General features: G+C 38.4%; 1 protein-coding gene across 4 annotated transcripts in view; it reads right to left on the bottom strand.

Moving 5' to 3' along the window:
- Nucleotides 1–23,394, bottom strand: part of LOC149828568 (histone-lysine N-methyltransferase) — a 98,396-nt gene extending 75,002 nt beyond the window's left edge. For all 4 annotated transcript variants that reach the window (XM_090016887.1, XM_090016886.1, XM_090016888.1 and 1 more), the window contains exons 1-4: nucleotides 22,963–23,394; nucleotides 22,810–22,871; nucleotides 22,593–22,676; nucleotides 11,677–11,731 (exon numbers count right to left, since the gene is read on the bottom strand). In XM_090016887.1, the coding sequence (XP_089873013.1) occupies nucleotides 11,677–11,731; nucleotides 22,593–22,676; nucleotides 22,810–22,871; nucleotides 22,963–23,038 (277 nt within the window). In that variant the 5' untranslated portion in view covers nucleotides 23,039–23,394. The remainder of the gene's footprint in view (nucleotides 1–11,676; nucleotides 11,732–22,592; nucleotides 22,677–22,809; nucleotides 22,872–22,962) is intronic.
- Between the last annotated feature and the right edge of the window lie 850 nt (nucleotides 23,395–24,244).

Here is a 24,244-nt window from a genome sequence, read left to right as displayed (position 1 = left end):
AAACAATCTGAATTTGTTTTAAAATCAATTTTGAACTGATCCTCAGATGAGACCCAGCTAGGTGGTGTCGCTTTCGGATTGCTTCATTTATCAAATTTCTCAAAATTTCAGAGTCCTAATTGGATCAGGGCTATGTCTTTTCATCTTTTTAAACCTTTTCAAAACTCCATTTTAATTTTAAACCAGATGTAGTCATATCCTTTGTCCATTCTTTTCATTTTGGCCAAAATCTTAGGGTCCCAGTCGAATTAGGACTCTTTCCCAGAGTCCTAATCGAATCAGGACTCTATCCCGATTTTATCCTTTACTCTTGTTTCTCACTTGTTTTCGAAAACCTTCTCATCTAACTTTCAAAAGAGCCAAAATCTTAGAGTTTCAGTCGAATTAGAACTCTATCACAGAGTTTTAATCAAGACTAAAGCTCTGCTTTTTATCTCTATTTTTACTTGTTTTCAACAAAATTTGTCAAAATCTTTCGTTTTGGCCCAAAATTCCAGAGTTTCAGTTAGATTAGGACTCTTCTTCCGAGTTTCAGTCAGATTAGGACTCTTTTTTAAGAGTTTCAGTCGGATCAAGATTCTATCTTTCACTTCTATCTTTACCTGTTTTCGAGAATCTTTCAAAATCTCTTCATTTATTTTGTCAGAACCCAAATTTCAAAATTATTACAATTTTATCATAGAGTTTCAAAATCTCAGGATTTTTTCCCAAAGTCCTAATCGAATCAGGACTCTATCTTGATATTGTTTTCTTATTTCATTTTCACTTATTTTCAAAAGTCCGTTTTAAAATCTCATCATTTGCTTCTCAGAAAACAAAAAAAAATCTTAAAGTTTTAGTCAAATTAAGACTCTTCCCTAGAGTCCTAGTCGGATCAGAACTCTGAACCTGATTTCAATTTCTATCTTATTTCATCTGTTTTCTAAAACCCTTTTGTTTGTTTTCTAAGAAAACCTTAAATTTTAAGAGTTCTAGTTGAATTAGGACTCTGTCCCAGAGTCCTAGTGGGATCAGGACTTTGATTTTGATTTCAGTGTTCACCCTGTTTTTGCAAAAAACTTCTAAAACTTCATTGATTATTCAAAATTCTAAGACTTTTAGTCGAATTAGGATTTTGTCCCAGAGTCCCAGTTGGATCAAGACTCTAACACTGACTTCAATTTTGAGAAAATCTTTCAAAAACTTCATTTATCTTTGCAGAAACCAAATTTTAAAGTTTCAAAATTTTATCCCAGAGTCCCAGTTGATTTAGGACTCTATGCTAGAGTCTTAGTTGAATTAAGACTCTGACTCTAGTCTTGTATTTTGTTCATTTTTGCCAATTTCTGAAAAGATCTTTCAAAACATCTTTGTTTTCTTTCGAAACCTTTATAAGACACAAAAATTCTTTTATCAATGATTTCTCAAAATTTCTTCAGAAAATATTTTATCAAAATAGCATTCATTCATCTAGGTTTAGATTGCATCATGAAAATAAAAGTTTCACAAGGCTACACGCCCCTTCTTTTGATTTATTTCTCAACTTCATTTAAAAAAATTGATTTTCCTTATATCTGCCCTGATTTTCCTAAAAATCGATTTTCTCAAAAACCTTTGGTTTTTCAAAGATTTTTCAAGTATCTCCCAAACTCAATTCACGATTTTTCAAGTTATATTCTCAATGTCAAAGTTCAAATTCAGAGAAATCAACTTTCTCTAAGTCATTTTGAGTTTTCTTAGAAATCGATTTCCTCAAAACTTCAAGATTTCTTCAGAAATAGATTTTCCTTTTCTTCAGAAATGTCTTCCAAAATGATTCACGATTTTCAAAGTGTCCATTATCCAAATATTTCCAGTTATTCCAAGCAAACATCATGTTTCCAATCTGCATTTTTTAAAATTTCATAACACATGCCTGATTCTTCGTGCATTTAGGAAATAGAACATCAATTTAGATAAGTTGAACAAAGAAAAGCACGTGATTGATCCTTGGTTTGATTACCCCTGGTTATGGTGTCAGGAACGGTTGAACCTCGTACCGATAGGTGAATCTTATTCTTCGGAATTATCCTGCATTTTAAAACGGAGGCGAGTTATTTTCAAAATCTTTTTCAAATGTCAGTTTGACTTGCAAAAGTAAAATTTTGCAATGATAACATTATATTAACTAAGTTTACTTAGTTAATATAACTAGGCCCAATTATATTATATTATATTATATTATATTATATTATATTATATTATATTATATTATTTGTGTTTTCCTTGTATACACATTAAATCAAGGTTGACTGGACTCAGTCAATAGGTGGCTAGATGGGTATGACCCTTTGGCCATAATTATCCCTGCGATAATTATGAAATGACCATTTTATCCTTGAATTTGTTGGGTGAGTATCGAGAGCATACCGCTTGTTTTCGATATGTATGCAACAATGTGTTCGAAACTTATAAAATAGATCTTCAAAATTATGATTTTGCCATTAGTTTTGTCGAGCATGTTTTACGAGCAAACGAACTCCGTTTTTTATGAAATCACTTTCGTTCTTCTCAAAACTTCAATGTGATCACAAACGTTCATTCAAAAATCATAAAATAGGTTGTCAAAAATATTCATTACCTTAGATATTTATATCTGAACAAAATCTCTAAAAATTACCGGGTATTGCAGAGAGCTTAAAAATATAAAGAACATGCATTAAAATGCTCCAAGAAGCCTTGAGAATAAGGTGGAGAAAGACCCCTTATTTATACACATTATGGGATGAAAGGGAGCCCCCATGGAGCTGTTGGGAGCTCCCCAACAGTCACATTTGTGACCGATGGGGATGGTCCCAACAACTCTATTGGGATGACCCTCTTACCCCTAATCAAATGGGAAAAAGAAAAAGAAAGAAAAATAAAAGACAAAAAATGTCCATAGTGGACATGTCTATTTATGTAGAAAGAAAAAGACTAAATTGCCCCTAGTGGGCATTACAAAAGACATTCATAAAAATATATATATGCATATATATAATATATATGCATGTGCACACACATATATATAAATATGATATCCATATATTTTAATATTTATATCTATACTACTTATAAAGGAGTGATGAGGGGTAGTGATGCACAAAAATTTTCTTCCATTATAACAATTTCAAAATGACGAGATTGTTTTCTGTGGGCTTTAAGTATTTTTTTAAATTTTATCAAAACTTTTATTTTGAGCCAAATACCCCATAATGCAAAAAATTATAAATTGATGAGATTTTTGTTGTGGGCGTTATGTAGTTTCTAAAATTGTTCCCCAAATCTCTTTCAGCAAAGTGCACTTTTAGTTAATGTGGGATTATTTCTATTTTGGTTTTTAATTAAGGTTTTCCATTTTGGAAAGGAAATTTACTGATTGAGGTGCAAGAGACCTCTCTCTCTCTCTCTCTCTCTCTCTCTCTCTCTCTCTCTCTCTCTCTCTCTCTCTCTCTCTCTCTCTCTCTCTCTCGCTTGTCCAACTCAATCCACATCTGAGTCTTTTTAAACCTTGATCATAGTTGATCTAGATTTGTGTTTTAAAATAATAAATCTAAATTAAGACCAAACATGAACTAGATTTTCATGTGAAAACAAAAAAATTAAATTATATACATGTGAATCAAATTTTGATAAGTTTACAGATCTAATTATAAATCTAATATGGTCTATGAATACAATGTTAACTCAATTTTAATACTGAAATGGATCCTATTTTTTTCAAACCCAAAAAAAATGTTAGATTGATAAAATGTGCTTTAAATTGATATTTAATTTGGATCTAGTTCTGCCATATAGAATAATATTTGGGTTCAACATACTAAATTGGATTGAAAATCCATCTTGGAACTGAAAATTTAGGCTCATATTTGATTTACCTTGATTTGCAGTATATATGGCTCATTTGCATTCATATTCTATAGCTACCTCACGGGTCATCTCTATGATGTGTCAATGAATTGGTATCAATAGAATATCTGTAACGACCCCAACTCATCTCCGTAAAAAGTGAATTTTTTTTTAAACAATTGCGGAAACCAAAATCCAATGATGCAGAGTCTCATAGACTTAACATACAAACCAAAAGTGATCTTTACGTTGAACCAATCAATTAAATAGCTAACTTTATTAATCAATAAATCAATGTTTGAGAACGTAATTAAATTAAATTGTGAAATCATATAGCCACACTGTCCAGAAATAACAGCAGTCACGCGATCGCGCAGGCTCCCTGTGGCAGTCATCCCTGTAAAACCCAAAATTTTTATAAAATAATTCAAATTGGGCCTAGATCCATATTTCGGATCTAGGACCCATAAAGGGGGTAATTAGGATTAATTGATTTAAACCTCGATTTAATAAATAAATAAATAAAATTTTAAGTTTTTAAAAATTAATCTGAGGATCCACAGTTGGATCCATTTGGATCCATTTGGATCCAACTTGTGGATCCATATTGGTTGGGGTCGGGTTACGGGCCTCAGGTCCGGACCCGAGTCGTGCCTTGTAGCAACCCTTTTAAAAGAAAAGGGCAACCCGATAAGGGTTGCCCGATATTGTTGTAACAGAAAAAGAAAGGGGAAAGGGGGGGGTTACGCAGGGCGTAACCGACCCTCATCTCGGCAAAGAAGGAGGGGGCTTGGGGCCGATAAAGGGGGGAGTGGAGAGGGGGTCTCGCCCTCTTCACTCAGTCTCTCTTCCCCCATCTCTCCCCGTCTCTCTCTCTGTCTGTGTGCGTGCGCCGGAGGCAGGGAGGTCGCTGGCAAATTTTGGCCACCAGCCACCACAGGCCACGGCAAGCACCCTCTGTCACGGCAGCAGCGTGGAGCGACACCAGCAGCTCGACCTTCGCGTTTCCAGCTTTCGATCGTCGGGGAAATCTTCAAAAATGTACGGTGCTTCTTGGATTTCGGGTGAGGGATCGAACATAGGTTCGATTCCATGTGGGGGTTTGAGGGTAGGATTTGGGGTTTACATCAACCCTAAACCTAAAACCCCAAATCGGTGAATTGGAGGTTTCGGATCTTTCCGTGTGAGGGGTTATAGGGGAAGCCCTAACTCGGACAGCAATAAGGGTTTAACTTGTCAATGTAAATCCTTGATTTTACATGCGTGCTCTACACCGATTTTGGTTTGGCGTGTATTAATTTAGGAAATCAGTATGGAAGCACCTGATTAGCCTAATCTAGGGTTTGATCTGTCGATTTTGGGGTAAACACGATTCTCTTAAAGCAAATTTGACTCTCCTGTACATGGATGTTGATAGAATTAAAACCATGAACGTTAAGTTATTTTCTGTGTAGTATCTTTTTACAGTTTTCATTTGACTACAGTAGTATTGATCATGGGCTTTATACTAAGTTGCAACGGTTGGGTTAAATTTTGTTTATGTATGATAAAGTTTCATATCAGCAGCTCGGTTCACCATAACTTCAGGGCTGTGAAGTGTCATTTTTATCATGGGTCTGCTGAAGTCTATGATTTTTCTGAGTTGTGTTAAGGTATTGAGGGTTGGACTCAACCAATTATGAGTTGTATCAAAATAACTCTTAATTTCATTTGCAGTTCATGAGAGCAATGGTGATAGTTGGGGATCTAGAGTGATACTCTTAAGCCTATGTTCCTGAAATATTTTAAGTATACATTCTGCATGCTTTAAATCTAAAACATTTACATAATGCACTTTAGATGTTGTTCATTTTAATGGTATGAGGATTAGCAGGGGACCCCCCCCCTGTCAACAGATGTCTGGGCACTGTTCTGAATCATAGACCTTACTAGCTGAATAAAAACTATGGTGTAAGCTCAAACCGGGTATGACACTGCTGATCTTACATTCTGAAATTTTAGATTTTCAGACTGGTAGCCGGTTCGGAAAGTGTCCTGCCCAAGCATTGGGTGGGTGCTTCCACAACTTAAGAGTTTATATTTTGAATTTGTTATCATGGCAGGCTTTATCTAAAATTTCTGGTCTTATATAATAATTTCATTTGTGTCTTGAGATGGTATATTCATGATGATAAGAGTCAGAATCTTGAGATGAACTTGAACTACAAATCAGGTTGTTGGGAATTGCATTGTGTACCCTCTAAATTAAAAAAACCTGTTTAAGATAATAAGATGCTAGATCGATGTTGAGTTAAATGTATCACAGGTTCCATTCTGTTTTAAATTCAGAATTTGGGTATAAATCATTCTGTGAAATCTTCGTAGTTGTATATTATGGATTAAAGCATGAACACTTTAAGAATAAATTCCTGGGAATCACATGAATGATCAAGGTTTGAAACCTTAGGGTGTTCGGTAGACACTGGATTTGGGTTTCCCATGAGTAGTCGGTTTGGGGAAAAACATTCTTGAGGAAAAAAAAAAAGATCTAACATTATTAGGGATCTTTATTATTGCTTTAGCTGAATGTATTCATTTTGTGGCATCGGCCCCTGGTATTATGCAAGTTGTATTCTTCTCTCATGGAAGTCCGTGAAATTTTATTATAATTAGTTGAAATACAGTCGGATAGACTGAATTGACTATTTTTAGCTAGAAAGATGGGGGATTCGGGATTGGTAAACTCGACCATCTTCTCTAACACACTCATAAACTTACACTTCTACTCGATAAGTGGTAAATGTTATTTTTTTTATCTCAGGATACTGGTTGTGCAATCATGAATGCGGGCATGACTCAGTTACTGATTTTCTTCTTGAGCATGTATGCTTGATGAATATGTGAAACTTTACATGTACACTCACACACTCAAAAGAAGATATGGGTTGGTTAATACCCGTATGTGATGTAAGTAATACACATATAGCGGAAATGTGTATGATTGATAAATTATATGCATATGGTTGGGTTATGATTGCATGAGTGTACATGCTTTTGGCATTATTGGCATAGTGTTATGGGTAAACACTACTTGGTTTTATTATGTGATGCATCGATGGCCTAAATGGTCCATTATCGGCCTGGAGAGCCGTGGGTTTGCTTTCTTTTCACGTATAATTTGACTGCATCACTTACACCACATAAGTTGGTATGGCACATTACTACACTGTTCTAGTTGTTTATACGGGCTGGAGTCGCGTAAGGGGTCCCCGCAAGGGAGAATGCGGGTTTTCACCTTACTTTTGCATATGGTGTTGCAAACTTAAAGAATGAACTTTAAATAAATATAATGAATAAGAACAGTGTAATATACATTCTGGGATATCTCATCTGGAGTATGAGAATCTTAGATATCCGGTCTTGGGGAGACTGTGAGGATACAAAAACTCCGTGTGCGTTGTTGCCCCTGAACCCGATATTGAGGTTCTTCTCCTGGCCACGATTTTAGGGAGAGTCTGCCACTTTACCCGGGAGTGGTGTGTTAGTCACAGCTGTGAGTTTATGGTACCAAGGAAGTGGCACTTGTGGGCATGGGGTGTCCCTTGTGTCCCCGACATTAGATGTGGAGGTCTGATGTTCCGATGGATGGTGTTGTTTCCTGATATCGGTCGAGGGCTAAGTTGGAACTCAGTAATAAACTACAAATTGTGTGTTAAGCTACCCTGGGAACCTACTTGACCTCAGGGTTTGTACCTGTTTGGTGTATCCGCGGGACACGGTAATTAAAAAGAGGAACTTAAAGATGTGTGCATTTAATAGGGCATGCATATGGAAAGATGGAACTTAAATGCAAGATAACAGAAGAAATCATGCATTGCACATAATCATGCATTTTTCTATTATGCATTAGATCATGCATGTTTGAATCACTCTTGATATCATGACATGATTTGGTAGTAGCATATGATTTACTTCTTGAAATCATGCTGCAAGGTTTAATTATTTAGTTCCTGATATATGTACTGTTTTATTGTTCTTGATTGATGGGTATATGCAATTATTGGTAGTTATGGATAATTTGAATGTTGAAAATTTTATATCTGCACTCACTCAAATCAATGCATGAAATCTTATACATGTTCTTTCTCTCACCTGGTTTCTTTAGAAGTAGCTGTGCTCAGAATTTCGGTTCTGACACCCTACTTTGTTGGTTTTTCACAGGAAATGGTGAACAGTGAAGTTGGACATGCATCTGAGGATGGATAAGAGTCATACTTGAGCTTGACGGCTTCAGCAGAAGACAGAGTGGCTTTATTTTTGCTTCTTTTAGTTCTTTTAATTTCTGCAATTGTTACTTTACTTTCAGTTGAAGAAAACCTTGTCTTTGAAATTTTCTTACTCATTAATAAAAGAGTTTTAGTTGGTTGATATAGATGATAATTGCAACTTCGTTTGTGGTGGTTGGGCTATCTAATGGAAAGTGGAACTGTAAGGACCCCAAATCTCTGGGAAGGTTTTCGCAACTTCTAGAAAAAAAAATATTCTGCATTTTTAAAAGGGTCTGGATTGGGGTCATTACAATCCCCATCACTGAGCTCCAGGTCCTAAGAAAAACATTGAAATAATAGGTAAGAATCAAGGATTCTTTGTACGAATTCCTCTAAAAATTCAAATAAACAAGAAAAAGTATAAATCAAATTCATGCAAGTATTTAAATGAAATATAACAACTACAAACTCATAAACTATTTACTATTCAAGCATTTCATGCAATAACAAGTTCTCACATGAGACAGAATAAGTAAGAATGCATGAACTAATGCAGAACAGTAAATATGTATGATTCCAATGCATATAAATGAATAAATTATTATGTTATTATCAAAGTTCTCTTTTGCATGCATGTCTCTATTAAATGTGCGTCCCTATTAAATGCACACAAGTTTAGTTCCACTTTCCATTAAATCTGCAGATACTCAAAACAAGCACAACAATTCTTTAAGTCCAACATAGGTTTCAATTGTAACTTAACACAAAATTTATATTTTATTACTCGGTTCCACACTTGTCCCTCTACCGATATCAGAAATCAACAGCATTCATTGAAACATTAGAAATCAACATCTAATATCCAGACACCAGGAAAATCAACATTCATTGATGTCACTTTCTTCGTATACTAATAACAGCTATGTCACAACACCACCCCAGACAAAGTAATTGAAAACTCCTTAAAACCGTGGCCGAAAGGTGAACCACCATATCGAGTTCAACAACACAAATGCATTTGATTTCTCATTTATATTCAAAAGAGGAGACTCGTACATTTGCGTGGATCGAAAGAAACGAGAAAAATAATGGTAGAAAAGGGGTTGGATGGATGGAGAAGATCTTCTTCTTCTTCCTCCTTCCTCTCTTTCCTCTCCTTCTCTTTCTCTCTCTCTCTCCTCTTTCCCTCTTTCTTTCTCTTTTTCCTTCTCTCTTTTTTTTTCTTTATATAATGAGTGGGAGAGGGGGTGAGACCCCCCGCTTCTCCAGCCCTTTAGAAAGGGCTGGAGAAAGAGAGTTTCCAATTTGAGAAACTCTTTCTCTCCAATTTTTTTGAAAGTTCTTTAAAGGTTGACTTTTCCATATTTGGTAATTTTCTCCTTTTTAAAACTTTTTCTTAACCTCTCTTAAGCAAGAATAATGACTCTTTTAAGAAGTCCTACTCAGCCCAAAAATAGAAATTTGGAATTAATATTATTTAATTATTTATTTATTAAATATTAATTAATTAAAATTATCTAAAATCTTCAAAAAATGAGCAAATTAACCCAGAAGGCTCCCTAACCTTATTAAACCCCAAATTAAAGTTTTATATTCAATTGAAAGCTGGAAAATCGTGGGGCTTGGATTTGGATCCGGATCCAAATCCAGAAATCCAAACTCATCCCCAAAACGAAAATAGATCAAGATCTGGTTTAAATCTAGATTAAAGTAGGTCTTAAATAAGATCAAAATCCATAATAATTCGGATCATATGCCTTGGATCCCATCCGATCCAGCTCCAGATGCATTTCGACAAACTGCTCAATTTTCAGAAAAATGCGATTTTCGGGCCTATCGGAACTTGAATTCAGGAAAGTAAAATATCGTTGCCCTCAAAATTCCGAGACGCATCCAACGGCATATTACACAAATATCAAATTCCGAATTTCACCCAAAAATAACCCAAATTTTGTTTGAATTTTGCTTGAATTTAAAGGTCAAAATTAAAACTCTTTATCTCGCTTCAATTGGCTCGTTACGACCATGTCGATAAAACCTGGGCCAAGCCCAGACTCAAGGACAACAGTCTAAAAATCGAGCCTCAAACGATTTTTCTCCCAACTTAGCCAATTTTTGACAAAATTATAAAATGACTAAGTATCAAAATACGCGACATTACATCCCTACCCCCTTAAAAGAATTTCATCCTCGAAATTAGAACGTACAAAATAAGTGTGGATAATGTTGACGCATATATGCCTCAGGATCCCATGTGCACTCGTCCAGTCCGTGATGCTGCCAGCGCACCTTCACGAACGGGATCGTCCTATCTGCAGCGCCTTCTCCTGACAATCCACAATCTCAACAGGTCTCTCCTCCGTCGTCAAGTCAGGTTGCACTTCGATCGTCTCATAGTGAATCACATGTGAGGGGTCAGGCACATACTTCCTCAACATCGAGACGTGAAACACATCGTGGTGTGACATACCGAGGAGAAAGTGCTACTCGATATGCGGTCTCCCCAACTCGACCAAGAACCTCAAAGGGTCTGACATACCGAGGACTCAACTTCTCCTTCTTCCCAAACCTAAAGACACTCTTCGTAGGTGAGATCCGAATAAACACATGATCGCCTACCTCGAAACTGAGCTCTCTACGCCACTGATCGGCATAGCTCTTCTGCCTGCTCTACGTTACGATCAACTTTTGTCGGATCAAATGCAGCTGGTCCGCATAATGTTGGATGATTTCTGGAGACTTCACTGCTTTCACTCCAACCTCATCCCAGCACACAGGGAATCTACATAGTCGGCGATACAAAGCTTCGTACGGAGCCATACCAATACTGGCATGAAAACTGTTGTTACACAAAAACTCTGCAAGCTTCACATGTTTGTCCCAATCGCCTGCCCAATCCAAAGCACATGCTCTCAACATGTCTTCGAGCGTCTGGATCGTACGCTCTGACTGCCCATCCGTCTGTGGGTGGAACGTAGTACTAAACTTCAACGTAATGCCTAAAGCCTTCTGCAATTGGTGCCAAAATCGAGATGTGAAATGCGGATCTCGATCTGACACTATCGAACGCAGCACCCTGTAAAGTCTAACTATCTCATCTACATAGACATCGGCCAAGCTCTCCAATATTTGACTGATTTTGATCGAAAGAAAGTGAGCACTCTTCGTTAAACAATCCACTATGCAGTCAGATTTGCATAAAAAAAAACTACTAGAAATGGTTTTTGACCATGGAGGTCACATCTATGCAGTCATATTTGCCAAAAAACTACTAGAAATGGTTTTTTAAGGTGGTTTGGATGCTTTGTACCTTTCTTGGCTTGGACAGTTATATATATATATATATATATATATATATATATATATATATATATATATATATATATATATATATATATATATATATATATATATATATATATAAGTAAATGCAAAAGTGAAGACAAACTTATATATCTTGTGTTTGGCAACCAAAGACTAGGACAAGATAAACAAACTTAACTGCATTAAGTTAAGAATGATAGAACAAGAAATATAAAATAAATTTTGCAACATCTATGGAAGCCCAAATAGGACAGAATACCTGCTAAAATGATAACCCAGGACTCAACCTCATCCATAAAATAAGCATGATATCTCTGTCCATCAGCAAAAAAAGCATTCTTCAGTAAAAAACCAAAGTAGACTGTTTAATTTCTAGTAGGTCATTCTTACAAGCCTATAAATTGCATGAAAATCATAAGAAAACTGTCATTACGCTTCTGTATTGACATGTGCAAATACATTATTGAATTTTACAAATGCTGAATGAAAAGAGGGTGCAGGTGCAGAATAGGTATGTATAGTTTCTGTTAATGTGGATGGAAAGAAGACATATATAAGCCCAAAAAGTAAACTAAGAAAGAGATGGAATATAGAAGGCATCAACAAGACCAAAAACTGGTGTAATAAAAGGAAGAGAACAACCCCGTTGGCTACCCCAGTCAAGAAAAATAAAATAAAATGGGGAAAATGATGAACAATATCAGTGTTTATATATATATATATATATATATATATATATATATATATATATATATATATATATATATATATATATTGAGTCACTAGAATATGAGAACTAGAAATATGAGCATTTACAACGCTTTTTTTGCAAATCCAACCATGTAGATGTGTTCAGCATGGCGAACAATGTCGGTGTGTATATATATATATATATATATATATATTGTCACTAGAATATGAGAACTAGAAATATGAGCATTTCCAACGCTTTTTTTGCAAATCCAACCATGTAGATGTGTTCAGCATGGTGAATGTGCTAGGAATCAACTGTTGGATCGTGTATTTTCAATGAAAAATGTGAATTTTGAATGCTTGAATATTTATGAAGATTATGAGCCATTGATTTGAAAGTCTTAAAAAATATCATTTATGCATCATAATCGGATGATTCAATAGCAGGTCCTTATAAAACCAAGCATGTAGATCACATCTGTACGGTCAGATTCAAGAGAAGACAAAAAAATCATGAAAATAACGGTTCACACAGTACTCATATTTTCAATTCTCATATTCTAGTGACTTTTATATATAAATATATATAAGAATATATGTATGTATCTTATTTTTTTTATGTCACACACACACACACACACACACACACACACACACACACATATATATATATATATATATATATATATATATATATATATATATATATATATATATATTTGTTCTTTATGTTTTTGTGTTGTAGGAGAAGAATGCATTTTTGTCCATTGTTTTCTAGCTTTTGTTTCATGCTTTTATTAAGCATTAGCCATTAATAACTTTAATATTTTTATAATGTGTTGCGCGCTTGTGTGGCCCTTAGTGGCTGATGTGCTCTAGCCCTTAGAGGCTTTTGTGATATTGTGATTCTCTTTGTATTTGTCATTAATGGCTTGTGTTATTTGCCCTTAGAGGCTTTTTGTATTATTGTGCTCTTTGATTCCATTACATGGTATCTTAGTTGTCAAAGGTGGTGCCTAGGCGCAGCCCCACCACCTGGGCGACCAGGTCTGGGCAGTGTGGCCCTATTTGCCGCCTAGGTCGCCTAGGCTGTCACTGCCTAGGCTTTTTTTTTAAGCTTAGTCTTTTTCTTTTTTTTATATATTTTTTTTAAGACATATCATTTATTTTCTTCTTGGAGGAGGAGAAGAAGAAGAAAGAGAAGACAATATACATGTTTCTTATATTTTTTTTATTATTTTATTTTGGGTACTGCCTAGGCCTTTTTAGGGGCTCACTGCCTAGCGCCTATGACAACTAAGCATGGTATCATAGGCAATAGGACTCTTTGATCCTATTTGCTTTGTATCTTCCTCTCTTCTTTATAGGTGTGTACTCTAGCCTCTTTCTTTACGGTTCGTGAGAAGACCTTATATTCATGTCCATCACCACCATGTCCGAAAGTGAATCAAAGATCGAGTTTTCCTTCAAGTTGAATGGTTCAAACTACCCAATGTGGGCTACCGCAATGGAGAACCATCTCAAGGGGAAAAAAAAAGTTATGAGGGTATGTTAATGGACCTAGTCCCTAACCCCAACTTAAGCTCACCAAGAAAGAAGGAGATCAAATGAAGGCTACTGGAGAGGAAAGAGAAAAGGCAATTCAAGACTTTCAAACAAAGAGGTTGGGGCAATGCCTCTCTAATTGTTGAAACTTTGTCGCATATTCATTCAAAGTCAAGCTACCCTGACACAGCTCCAAAAACTCGATCTTCTTTTTCTCCCTTGCATGAGGGGGAAAATAATTGTCAAGGAACGCCTTTTTAAAAGTTTCCCAAGGCACCGTGCCAATGCTCGAGAATCGAATCTTCCGTGTGGTATCCCACCAAATACGAGCATCGTCCTTTAAACGAAAGGACCCAAATAAAGTTTTTTTCTCCTCAAGAACTGTGAGGACGTCAAAGACTCACTCGACTTCACTAATCCAATATTTTGCCGCATCCGGGTCTATTCCCCTGGAAAAAACCGGAAGATCTAATTTTAGAAATTTCTCGAAGGAGACCCCCTGCTCAGGAGCCTGACTTCTCTGCGCAGTCCCCTGGTTTCGGATCGCTTCGGCCAACGCGTTCAGAGAATCCATAATGAATCCCCTACGTTCGAGCCCGTCCTCTGTCAAATCCTCATCTGGTCGTCGAGCCACCCTTAAAAATAAACATAAGGTACGTTAGAATATACCAAGACAATTAATAAACAAAGGGTACTTTATAGATCTTCAAGTCACTGCATATACAAAATCCCAGCGATGCTGGTATACAAGCCAAAAGAAAGAACTTATCCGCATGAAAGTTCGCAGCCTCTCTTACAAAAATTGAACAAAAATTTACAAACACTTCCTTCTATGGACGTTCAAACTGTCGAAAATATTCCTTCTTATTCCCCGTACGCCTAAACCTGCGTCGAGAGACAAAAGGGAGTGGCTCATCTGGGGGAACCTCCACATCATACATCGGAGTCGAAGGTGTGTAGTCCAGTGAGACTGAACCGCTTGTGGACGAATCTGAAATGTTGATTGAAAAATCAACACCAGGAATTGGGAGCGCAAGGCCCTCTGAGATCACTTGGGGCAAAGGTTGTTCGAGGACTGCCAAAGGCAGATATGGCACATTAAGGTCAGGGATGACGGCTATAGTAGAATCCTCGACTGCAGTTTCCTTATCGTGCTCTTCTTTAAGGAGACAAAAGTCTAAAGTGTGTCCGGACTCGCCACAAAAGACGCACTCAAGTGGTACTAGGATGGGACCACTACCATCAGAGAATTTCGGCGTAGCTTGCCGATCTGCCTGGACTTGCGAGGGTAGATGTCCTCCTACTCGAACATATACCGAGGACCAGGTTGCTGCCAAAGGTACCTGAAATTCTGGGGGTAGTGGGCTACCTGTCTCATCCGTAAAGGTCGATGGGGGTGAGCGATTAGCCCAACACTCTTCCCAGGACATGCTACGTCCTCCTCTTTCAAAAAAGAGGCCCCTACCTCTTACCGAACGAGCACGCATTCTACGACCACCCCTGCCGTGATAGCCACTCTGACCAGTTGACGGATCCATCACACACAAGTACTGATCCAAGTAAAAGCAATGCATTAATTTATCAAAGCAAGAAAAATTAAGCGTCTAATTACAGTGCGGTGGAAAGCTCGATGATCAAGGCTCAACCGTTCTCGTCCTGGCTCTGATACCAAAAGTTGTAACGCCCCAGAAGTTCGACTTGAGAGAAAAAGGTTTACATAGAAATACCTTCGAAAATCAGAGTTTGCAGCAAAGATTTTTAAAGATACCAAAGGATTAAAAAGCACAAGTCAATTCTTCTGAGTACGTTAGCAAAAAGACTCAGCGCAAACACAAGCTTATTTTTCTAAGCCAAGATAGTGAGCAGAAGATAGAAAAAAGTACATTCATAAAAAGGGTTTAGTTTATACAAGGCAGAAGGGTGTCCACCCCCAAAATCGAATAGCCAGCGTGTCAACGAGAGAGGCGAGGCTTTGACCACGTAGCATTTGCACCGCCGCCTGTAAGAAGAGCTACCTGTCACCTACACCCATAAAGAATGGGGTCAGTCCTGAAAACTGATAGGTACGTAGAAGGAATAAAATGAACTAATTTAAATCATGCTTGAATAGAAGCAAGTAGAAACTGATACAACCTATGCAAGTGAACAGCAAGGCTAATCAATATATTATGAACTCAAGCAAACTAGTGTTACAGTGATAATAATCTAACTGTAAGCAATCACAACCAGGCTTATCATGCATACCTTCCAACTATCGCAAACAACAAACTGATAGTAAGGTAAAAACATTCAGTCTGCGCAAAGAACAAACAACAACTGTGAGCATGTCATACTGTGATCTGATTATTATCTGAACATTGTGGGTACGCACAATATGTAAACGTAGAAACAGCCGAGATCCGTTCGGGGGTTCATTATGCTATGTATTTTATTATACCCCGAAGGACTGACTGAGTTCGATCCTAAGGGGACGACCAGTGGTCGAGAGAGTAAGTCCCCAAAGGCTAGAAAGGGCCCACAGATGCATCCAACTTCTGCAGAAGTGTCGGTCGACTACCACCTAGGATACTTATGGTAACGTCATTTCCCCTACCTCCGATGACTGGGGAAGCCGGATCTTTGCCCGAAATAGTCATGAATGGTCTGTCCACCGGAGGTTTTGTACCATCCATCCTCTCTTTCGATGAACCAACTCGAACAAGCACGATGAAGGGTTATTCATCATCATCGCCTTGCTCTATATGTCCTGGTCTATTCGACCCATTCGAGCATCTTGCCTGTGAAGGCGCATGTTTATCATTTAGTGAGATATCCAAAAGCAGAACATAGGGCCCATTCACTTTATGCTACGCATCATAGCATCGCATAACACTGCCAAGAGATGCGACTAAGTTTATAGCCACAAGCCACCAGAAATACTTAAAGGAGCTCAAGTGCTGACAGCAATTTCTAGGGGTACCTGCAAGGCAGAACAATAGCATAATCGAAGTCTATATGGCACAAGCAAGAAGTGAGTCAGCATAAGCAAGCAGGGCAATAAGTAAGGTGCTGAAACATAAATAGCCAAGGCGCCAAAAAGTAAAGTGCTGTAAAGTAAACAGGACAAAGATCGCGAAACCGCGTCCTTGAGTTTAAAAGACAGAAAGTAAGGTACTGGAAAGTAAATAGGACAAGGATCGCGAAACCGCGTCCTTGAGTTTAAAAGACAGAAAAGAAAGCCTGGGCACATATAGCGCGGCGGCAGCAGAAAGTAAAGTGCTGAAAAGTAAACAGGACAAGGATCACGAAACTGTGTCCTTGAGTTTAAAAGACAGAAAAGAAAGCTTGTGCACATATAGCGCGGCGGCAGTAGAAAGTAAAGTGCTGGAAAGTAAACAGGACAAGGATCGCGAAACCGCGTCCTTGAGTTAAAAGAACGTACATATACGTATATAGGCATATTGTTTAATTATCTTTCCTTTAGTTCAATTTAGTTCATTCGAAGTCCTTTCACGCAACTTTCCCCTACCTTGGGGAGTCGCGGGTTCCTGCACGCCTGCGAGCGTAAGTTCGAAGGGTCTCAGGCCACGAGACACGCGGGCGCTCCGTCGTGCAACCTGCACACGCTAAAGAGGTTAGCATAAGTCAAAAGTGAAACAAGGGCCTGGCCGCCAAGCAGAGATAGGCAGACAGGGCCCCTAACGAACAACCCAGGCGGCAGGCGGCCACCAATCGGCGACAAGGGGCGGAGCCCCCTGCCGACAAACAGGGGCGACAGAGGGCGGAGCCCCCTGCCGGCACACAGAAGCAACAAAGGATGACAGAGGGGCGGGGCCCCCTGTCGGCAAACAAAACAGTGACAGGGGCGAAGCCCCCTGCCGACAAGCCGAACAAAGGCAGGGGGCTCCGCCCCCTGCCTGCAAACAAAAGCGACAGGGGGCTCCGCCCCCTGTCGGCAAACAAAACGACGACAAGGGGCCAAGCCCCCTGTCGGCAAACCAACGGTGGCAGGGGGCCAAGCCCCCGGCCGACGAGCCGTCGGTGACAGGGGGCCAAGCCCCCTGCCGACAGACAGAACAGCGACAGGGGGCGAATCCCCGTGCCGACAAGCCGAAGCAATGACAGGGGGCTCCGCCCCCTGCCGGCACAGAGAGGCGACAGGGGGGTCCGCCCCCTGCCAGCACACAAACAGAGGCAGGGGGCCAGGCCCCTGCCAGCACACAAACAGAGGCAGGGGGCCAGGCCCCCTGCCGACAAACTGACGACGGCAGGGGGCCAAGCCTCTTGCTGACGAAATCGCCGGCGACAGGAGGCTAAACCCCCTGCCGACCCATCGTCGGTGACAGGGGGGCAAGCCTCCCCCCGACACACCGACAATGGCAGGGGGGCAGGCCCCCTGCCGACGAACGGACAACAGCAGGGGGCCAAGCCCCCTGCCAACGAACCTGAACTTCGGGGAGAGGGAGAAGGACACCTACCTGTAGCAGTCCGGCGGCGAGTCGCCGGAGAAGAAGAAGAAGACGGTGGTTGACACTAGCATGGAGGAGGGGAGCTGACCACCACCAAGGTGGTTGTCGGATGGCCGATCGAGCGATCGTCGGTCGGCGGGTCGCTGGAGCTGAGCCGAGAACGAGAGAGAGACAGAGAGAGAGGAGAGAGAATCGAGCGAGGGCAAATGCCCTCGCCCGAGACACCCGAACCCTTTTAAAAAGGGGGGTGTACCAGCTTCTCGAAAATTCGAAAAGCCAGATCCAGGCTGGGCTCGGATCCAGAGTCGTCAACCGACCAAGACACGTGCCTGCTGCGTGTCCAACACATGTCGGACTCAAATTTTTTTTTTCTTTTTTTCTTTTTTTTCCTTACATTACAGGGTGTGTGAGGGTTGAGAGAGTGATGGGTAGTGTTAAGCATTTTGTGTGTTTTGAAAATTTTGTAGTGAGGATTTTATTTAATTTCTTTTGTATTTTATTAGTGTTCTTTATTAATGAAGATATTCATTCACATTCAATGTGTTTTACTTTTGTTCTTATATTTTTGTCAAAATGCATTATGTTTCAACTCTTGGAGTTCATTTTGTTGTGCATTTAGAATTATTCTTAAATTGAATTTAAATTTATTTTTCATTTCATAAATTTTTTACCATAGAGGTGAAATTGCCTTCTCATCTAAGGGTTGCTCCGTGCAGGATCTCTAGTCAATGAAGTTTGATGGGCAAGGCCTTAGGAGAGAAAATCTTTATTACATAGACTTTTTAACTTTACCATCTAAATCTTTTGTAATTATGCCCCTGTAACCTGGCACAAAAGATTAGGGTATCCATATTCATCTAAATTATACCTTTTTCCATTCTTGAAAAAAAATTGTAATGAAAAAGAATTTACATGTAGTGATTGCATCTTTGGAAAAATAAAGTGTTTACCTTTTACAAATAGAACCTTTGTTTTTAAAAACCTATTTGAATTGATGCATTCTGATGTGTGGGACTCGCTTGTTAAGATAAATGTACTTTTTATGTATTATTATATATATACGTATGTGGAGTGATTGGTAGCCTCTCACGTTAGGTGCTAAATGAGCGTGGTAAATGGGTAAAGTTTTTAGGCTCCAAATATCAATTTTTCATTGAAAACACATGATCTAGGTGTGGATTCCTTGTAAATCGACCATGCCCAACACATTTATGGGGTCAGAACTGCGAAAAAAACACCGAAGGGGCAGAAAAACCCATTTAGCATGTATCATTTAGCACCTAACGTGTGAGCAACTACCAATTTCTCTACGTGTAATATCGTGTTTTTTCATACTTAGCCAAATTATGATTTTTCGAAGATTTGGCCAAGTCTAGGAGAAAAAAAATTGTTTGGGGCTTGGTTTTTAGACTGATGTCTTTGAGTCTGGGCTTGGCCCAGGTCCTATCGACAAGGTCGCAACGAGCCAATCGAAGCGAGATCAAGAGTTTTATTTTTTACTTTTAAATTCAAGCGAAATACGAGCAAAAATCGGGTTATTTTCGGGTGATTCATAATTTGATATTCGTGTAATATGTCATTGGAAGCGTCTCGGAATTCTGAGCGCAATGATATTTTACTTTTCTAAATTCGGGCTATGGTTGGCCCAAAAATCGCATTTTTCCAAAAATTGAGCAGTTTGTCGAAATGGATCCGGAGTTAGATCGGGTTGGATCCGATGTATATGATCTGAATTATTATGGATTTGGATCTTATTTAAGACCTACTTTAATCTGGATTTAAGCCAAATCTCGATCCATTTTCATTTTGGGTATGGGTTTGGATTTTGGATCCGGATCCAAACCCAATGTTTTTTGGAGAGCTACGAGTGAAATGACTCGCTTCTAGGAGAGCTATGAATGTTACATGTTTGCTAGACAACTTCACAGAGGGACAGCGCGGCTCTGCTTTTCCTTACTTTTTATTTACATTTAATTGTTCATGCATTTTTATTCTTTTTATCAATTGTCTCGAAACTACTATTTCTTAATTAATAAAATTTGGTTTGTTATTGTTTGGATGATAAGTGTAAGATCCCTTGTAGTTGGTTGAGTTACCCAATGGAAAGTGAAACTGTAAAAGCCTCGGGTCTCTGGGAATGTTTCCGCAATGGTTTTAAAAAAAAACGTACTTTTTTAAGGGGTATGAGTTAGGGTCGTTACACTACGTATGTGTGTGTACATATATATATATATATATATAGATAGATAGATAGATAGATAGATAGATAGATCTATAGATAGATAGATAGATAGATAGACAGTATGTATATATATTAGTCCAATGGCTAGATTTCTAGCCATTGAAGGCTAGTCGAACGGACAGATTTCCAGTTGTTGGACCCTCTCCATGTTAAAATATGTAATCTATGTAATCTATGTAATCTCATATGTAATTTTTTTGTCTTTTTAGTCTAGTTATGTATTCTAGTTAGGTTAGGTTAGAATCTAATTAGGATAGAATTTATTTTTTCTTTTTGGACCTTTTTAGCCATTATTGCTTTTTGACCAAAGTCAAAAAACAATATACTAAGAAAGTCATTAGACACCCAACGGCTCTAGAGCCCGACGACTCCCTCTAAAACCTCTCATGTGTATTATAATTATGGGGTTTGTTCCCCCTTGTAAAGCATTGAGTTTGATGGAGTTTTTCCCATTTGAATAAAAAGCTATTTTCCTTTTTTGCTTTGCATACCCTTTTTTGGGTATATTGGTGAACCCTAGTGGTTCTTTTTGTTTTGATATGTAATGTGTGACTTTGATATTAAACAATCATGCTTATGACTTTTGTTAGATGTTAGCAATGTTACTAGTTTTGTTTCAAATGTTTCGCTAGTGCATGTGTATGTTTAATTACTCATAATGCTTATATTCATGTTCATTTTTTCTATTGCAGTCTATGTTTTTCTGTATTTTTTTGTTTTTAAAAAAAAATCACTTTTTCTGGCATTTTTCATAAATTTTGTGATTTTTAAATTGAGTTTTTTTTTCCTAACAAATAATGTGCAATTTAGATATTTGGAATAATGATAACTGGTTCAATTAATCAATGATAATGTGGTGATTTATGAGATTGTGAAGGAAAAGCTTAGCAAGAGTACACGACCTCATCCATCATGAAATGGTTCCATAGAATAACTTAAAAGACGCTAGTGATATGAACATGGAAACTAAAACCAAACAGGATTTGAAATCGAGGCAATGTACAAACCGGTTTTTTCATAGGTACAACCTTTCATTTGCTTTAGAGTGGTAGGAAATTCCACTATCATTTGTTGTCTCTATTGATCTATCTAGATTTTAAAACTTTAATTAAGATGCAGATAACCGGTGCATGTGTTTTACACAAACAATCCTTATTTTAAGAATTTTTGCAATAAAAAATATTAAATGAAACACTAATTCTTATTCATGGATTCATAGGCATGCAACAACTTCTTCAACATTTAAACCAACATGAATGCATGGTGACGCAATTTCCAACAATCATTAAGATAAATGCAACAATAAAGTTCCTAGGCACACGTTTGTGAGTTGGCAATCATGCTGTTATGTCTACATATGTCCTTTTTCTTCTTTTTCCTGAACAGTTTCCCCTGCGTCTTTAAAGAAAACAAGTAGGATACTCCTTTAAGATCTACAGATCCAGGAAACTAAAGAGATATGCCACATCCTACTATTGAAGCCATGTCTGGTTTTGCAGACATTCAACTGAACTTGGCATGTTCCTGTCCTAATTCAACAAAATAGTAGCACAATCATATTGCCTTTGTTAGACATACTCTTGCCTAGTTATCATGTTTTGGCTTGGAAGTTTTAGTGGTAGCTTAGGAGGTGGCATGATCTGTGTCACTTCCAAGTAACTTGGTCAATCAACGGTGCAAGCATATGTCGCTAAAAGTTTCTCACAGAAACATTTATAACTAATAAATAGCTTTGCATCAATCTTCATGCTTATCTTTCACTTCTAAAAAGCCGTCCAGATAAATTTGCAGCTTCAGACCAATTTAAATGAACCAAGTAGTCTCACAGATATTCATCGGTTTCCTTTTGAAAGAAAATCATACAGATCTTCATCCATGTCTTTCACTATTCCCCATTCACCAGTGTTCACAACGAAATTGCTTTGAATCAAAAAAGTTTCTGAACAATCTATTGCAACATGTTCAATTAACAGAATTATGAACACATTGCAACTTCTCCCAACAAAAGAAAGAAGCATTGTATTATGAACAGATATATACGGGTCCAACCAGCAAGACAGACTTGCCGAGAAGGTTTGCATTTCCTAGTTAACTAATTCCATATTAAACTCAAGCAATTACCATGACCTAGCATACTGAAACAATGCCTAGGAAGAATCAGATAAGAACTATCAAGAGTGGCAAGGAAAAAGTATCAATTCCTGTTTGGCAACCAAAGTACTGTAAAATAAAAGCTGATATTTTTACCAATTCCCATGGAGATAAAGCTTGTTGGTGCATAGAAAATATGAAAAATGCTGCAAAGCAAAGAAGAAGGAAAACAAAGACCCCCTACAAAGACAGAACCAAAAAAAATGTCACTCTGCAATTCAAATAAGCACAAATAAATATACATGAACCACCAAAAGAAGCCGTGGCAAACATAAGAAACCTATATTGACCTATAATTAGTAATGGGGATTACCTTCCACAGAGTACTCTGTTGTGCATGCTTCCTTTCAAATGATTGAACCATCTCTTCTTGTTCTGCCCATTACCAGAGAAAAGAAAATTATGGCTTCACTTCAAATCAATCACAAAAGAAGAAATAAAGGAATTGACGGAGAGAGAGAGATACCATGGGTTTCCATTGGTTGGAAGTCATCGTATGTGGGAAGGGAGAGATCTTCATCGCTTCTCCTGTATCGCTTCATCTCTCTCTCTCTCTTGATCGATCGATGATTCTGCCGTTTGAAACGGAGTATAGCTGACGATTATGGAAAACTCCCGTCTACTTAGGGTATGTTTGATGCGCAGTTCCCAGCGTGATTCGGGCACGCTGAGAACGGCGATTTTCAACAAATGTTGGACACGGCGGACGGCGTTTCGCGCGTCCGCCGTGTCAGTGTACGTATGTTCTTTTCGTTCCACCCCCCCCCCCCCTGTAACAGGGACGAGGGGAACGAAAACTACACGACAGGCGCGCCTCAACTTTGAGGCGGGGTTGCCATGGGTGCTTCGTTTTGGCTCTCCTTCGACGCCCGCTCCGAGCTCCGCCCCTTTGTCCCAACGCTCCGAAGCGGGTTGGCAACAATGGAATTCTGACTTTCTCTTTGAAAAATGAATGTCGAGTGTGGACACAGGGGTGAGAAGCAAACTTTTGGTGTTCGGGGTCCGAATGAGCGCCGTGTGGGTCGTATCTGTATCGGCATCACTTAGCTTAGAAGTTTGGTGCAGTTGCAAGACTTTAGTACCATTTTCCACCATGAAACTACTGTTAGAGGAAAGGGCAAAATGTTCTTCATTTAGAAAAGTGAAACCACCGTTTGAGATCTTTCATCTAGAAAAGTGAAATATCGGTTTCAAAAAAGGACAAAAATATCTTTCATGCAGAAAAGGGAGGATGATGTTAACTCTTTAAAGTTCAAACATTTCATTTTTGCCCTAAGCAGTAAACGTTTGCATCATCTACTGTAACAGAAGCTTCATCTGACGACGCACCATTTGTCGTCGTCTGTTGTCGCAGAAGCACTTTTTGTCGTTATCTGTTGCTGCCGAAGCACCTTTTGTCATCGGCTGTTGCCGTCGGAGCATCTTCTGTCGTTGTCTGCATAGTGGGAGCATTGTTGCCATCATCGGTTGCATCTACCTTTTGGGTGTTTCGCCTCCATTGTCGGATTAACAAAACTCATGGTGTTTTGGTGATTTCGTTTAAGGTTTCATTATGTAAACAAATCGATTTGTAAATCTGAATGTTAAATTTTATAACTGGTTATACTATTTATGCTAAATAACACCTATTTTCATACTAAAACAAATCGATTTGTACTTATCTACCTTCCAGGCGTTGAAAAATAGTTAGCACAATTTATTCTTATGAAGGCCAAACATTACAACGATATGTACTTATGAAGGCTAAA

The sequence above is a fragment of the Nuphar pumila genome, chromosome 9 (genome assembly GCF_984573655.1).
Source record: "Nuphar pumila chromosome 9, dmNupPumi1.hap1.1, whole genome shotgun sequence".
Classification (NCBI taxonomy): Eukaryota; Viridiplantae; Streptophyta; class Magnoliopsida; order Nymphaeales; family Nymphaeaceae; genus Nuphar; species Nuphar pumila.
The sequence above is the reverse complement of the archived record's forward strand: the minus strand, read 5'-3'. Positions and strand labels throughout refer to the sequence as shown.